Genomic DNA, 3,383 nt, shown 5'->3' on the forward strand with positions numbered 1-3,383 from the left:
GGATGGATGGATGGATGGATGGATGGATGGATGGATGGATGGATGGATGGATGGATGGATGGATGGATGGATGGATGGATGGGAAACACATACCTAAATGCTCCATAATGCTTGCCAGTTGATTTATCCCGGCAGATGGCGCACTCCTGCACCCCGTTGCTGGAAGTGTTCGTCTGCGAGGCGGCTGACGTCTGCCCGCGGCCATGTTGCTGGCCCTGCGTCTGACCGGAAGCCGTGTTACCGGATATCGAAAAGTTCTGAACGTCAGCATCGGAGTGCTCTGCGAGCAGAGAGAGAAAGAAAGACAATGTTAGATCTACGACTAAATTTTTAATTTTTTAAAAACAATTTTAATTAAGAAACGACGAATTTTCAGGAGAGACTGCATCCGTAAAAGTTTTTTTAAATTTTGTTTTTAAACTAAATAATTTTATTCTTTTTGTTTTACGATAAACGTCTGCAGCCGTTGCAATGATCCGTAGTCGGAACATTATATCACTTGTCTTTTTGTCTCGCAACCAGTGGAGCAGGAAGCGCCAAAGTTGTAATCAAAAAGTCTATAAATTTAGAGCAGCCAGTTCTTCTACAAGAAAAAAAAAGTCCAAAATGCAAAACGGCATTCAGAATAGACATTCATTTTTGTATATAAGTTGTTTAACCTTGATATGTTTTGTACACCATTTTGTCTTAATTTGACAATCTGGAACACACGTGCCCCGTCCTATCTTTTTCTACTGCCTTATCTAATTATGAGCATAAAGGAGACCATGGAAGAAAAGTACAAAATGGGATCCAGTGACATCCTCCAACCACTCACTCAGGCGACAGGTGAGTTCAGAATGTAGAACATGTGACAGAAATGGCATCACGGTATAGATGCGTTATAAAGGGGGGCGGGGGGTGGCAAGATTTGACATTGCAGCGTTGAAAATCAAATAATTAGTCTTGCTTGCTTAAGTAAGCTTTTTTTCTTACAACACATTTGGGCCATATGAATGCTGAAGATTAGAGGCATTACATAATAGTAACAAACACAAAAAAGAAGGCAATAGATGTTTGATAGGAATGAAGGAGCAAACCACACTTACTAAAAAGCACCTGCCAACCGCTCACGTAGTCTAGTTTGAGGACACAGAGAGAGAGAGAGAGAGAGAGAGAGAGAGAGAGAGAGAGAGAGAGAAAGAGAGAGAAGGGGGAGGGAGGGAAAGAGAGAACCACATTACCGAAATACTTAGATATTCAGTACAAGGGAAGAGCAAGACAGACAGAAAGATAGAGAAAACACAAGGAAAGACGAGAAGTGAACCCATAACTAGCGCCTCCAACAATCCACTCCGCCTCTTCGTGACGTCTTACTGAATCGTGAGGACAAAGGAGACAATGGCAGGAAAGAGAAAGTGGTGCTCTCCGGTCACCCGAGCTGGGCGAAGAGTCGATTCCGGAACCGATTCCCGCGATTAATACTAAGGAAGTAAAGTTCCGTCTCCTTTTTACGTAGACCAACGGTTGCCAGTTATTTTTATAATTAAAATCTACTTTTTGAAAAAGAATTTATTTTTGAAAAAAAAAAGAAGTTGATGCTTCGTAGTGTACCGAAATCAAGGTTATCCTAAATCCTGAAGATGTTCAGCACCAACCAGGCAACCACCGGGGAAAAAATCACATAATTCGAAAGTAAGTAATTGGGTTCAAGGGCGATTCCTACGATTCCTAGCTTTCAATAATCGGGAACCTAGCCGCCCAGCACTACCGCTCATGCGACATACGTTTTTGTCTGTACATGTGTTACGTCACAACGGATTTAACAACAAAAAAATTAGTTTTTGTTTCAGTAAGAAGAGATTTACGGCTCTCGCAATACAATTCGGTCCTATAGGTACCAAAGATTAGAGGTTTTACAAGAGAGAAACAAGCACAAAAAGGGAGGAAGGATTTTAAAACAAACGAAAGACGTTTGATAGGAAAGAAGGAGCAAACCATACCAGAGCACCAGCGAACCAACCGTTAACGAAAAAGAGAATATGCATGACCAAGTTGGTGATAACAGACTAGGAGACGTGGGGTCGACAAATTCGACGACAATATAAAATTCGAAGACATAACAATACGCACAATCGAAGTGGAAGATGTGTGCGTGTGTGTGGGGGGGGGGGGGCATAAAAAAACCCATGAAATGTCCCTGTCACAACTGAAGTTTAAGAATAAGATCGGCAGATAGCCGACTCATCAAAGAAAGGGTGACTGGGACGGGAAAACCCCAAGGACACGTACAATGCGACTGTTTGCTGCCCACCCTAACCCAGGCTTATCCTCGTGCCCATCTATCTCGCCAACCACAAACACAGCCCACACAGATTTGCTGCATCAGCTGTTTTTTTATCACTTATCGTTCTCTGGAGGGGACTTGAGGGAGTGGGGAGAGGGGGGGGGATAAGCCACCCTCTCAAATGACGGACAAAGAGAGAAGGAGAGAAGGACAGGAAGAGGTAGAGGGGTAAGAGGAGGGAGGGGAAGTAGGAGGGTAAAGGGGTGGAGATGGAAAAAGGGGAGGGGGGTGCACTGTAAGATGAAATATTATAACATAATCGGCAACAAAGGATTTTGTCTGATATGAACGAAAGCACATGGATCTAAATACACATGTACAATTTAATTGCGTGCACGTGCTTGGGTGTGTTCATGTGTGTACACCAGCGCGTCTTGCTGTACGTCAGAGTGTATGCGTGATTGCTTGTTTGTAAGGACTTTCCTACCCATGTGTTTCAAAGCTTTCCTTAAACCATATACCAATTTTAACGTTTACAACGGGGAACACCCGGAACAAAAATGAAACATATTCCAATCTTAGCGTTTACAACGGGGAACACCCGAAACAAAAATGAAAACGTTTGGCCAACGATAAACTACGTAGGAACATCAAATCTGAAGGGAAAAAATTATTAGGCATTTGGTCGCTCATTCGTTTTCGACACTGACCACCAACCAAGGACCTTAGTGTACAACCCCCTAGCTACCAACGCATTCGCTCTTACTCTCACAGCGAACACTGAAAAGAACAGCTACAGCCACTCACGATAATAACGAATGCCAAAATTAAACGACAACAAGTATAACAATAAAAATAATAAAGATAGAATCTAGCAGATATCACATTTAACCGCTCCCACGTCAAAAATCTCCGACGAACAAATCAATGACAGAACAATCACTCGATGCAGACCTTTCACAAACTTCTGACAGAAATGAAAGGTAAAAAAAAAAAAAGAGGAAAAACCCTAAAGAAAACAACATTGGAAAAGACTTGCCAGAAAGTTTCCATCATCGCACAAAGAGGGGAACAAAATCACCAAAGGAAAGACCTCTACCGAAAATCGGGTGTTAGC

At 42.5% G+C, this 3,383-nt stretch overlaps 1 protein-coding gene across 1 annotated transcript in view; it reads right to left on the reverse strand.

Moving 5' to 3' along the window:
- LOC101851508 (hepatocyte nuclear factor 4-gamma) overlaps positions 1–280 on the reverse strand; it is a gene marked incomplete at its 5' end in the record, with an annotated part of 14,918 nt that extends 14,638 nt beyond the window's left edge. Inside the window, 1 exon segment of the mRNA XM_013084520.2 lies at positions 94–280. Within this exon segment, the coding sequence (XP_012939974.1) occupies positions 94–280 (187 nt within the window).
- Positions 281–3,383: the final 3,103 nt, after the last annotated feature.

Source organism: Aplysia californica, unplaced genomic scaffold, assembly GCF_000002075.1.
Source record: "Aplysia californica isolate F4 #8 unplaced genomic scaffold, AplCal3.0 scaffold00299, whole genome shotgun sequence".
NCBI lineage: Eukaryota > Metazoa > Mollusca > Gastropoda > Aplysiida > Aplysiidae > Aplysia > Aplysia californica.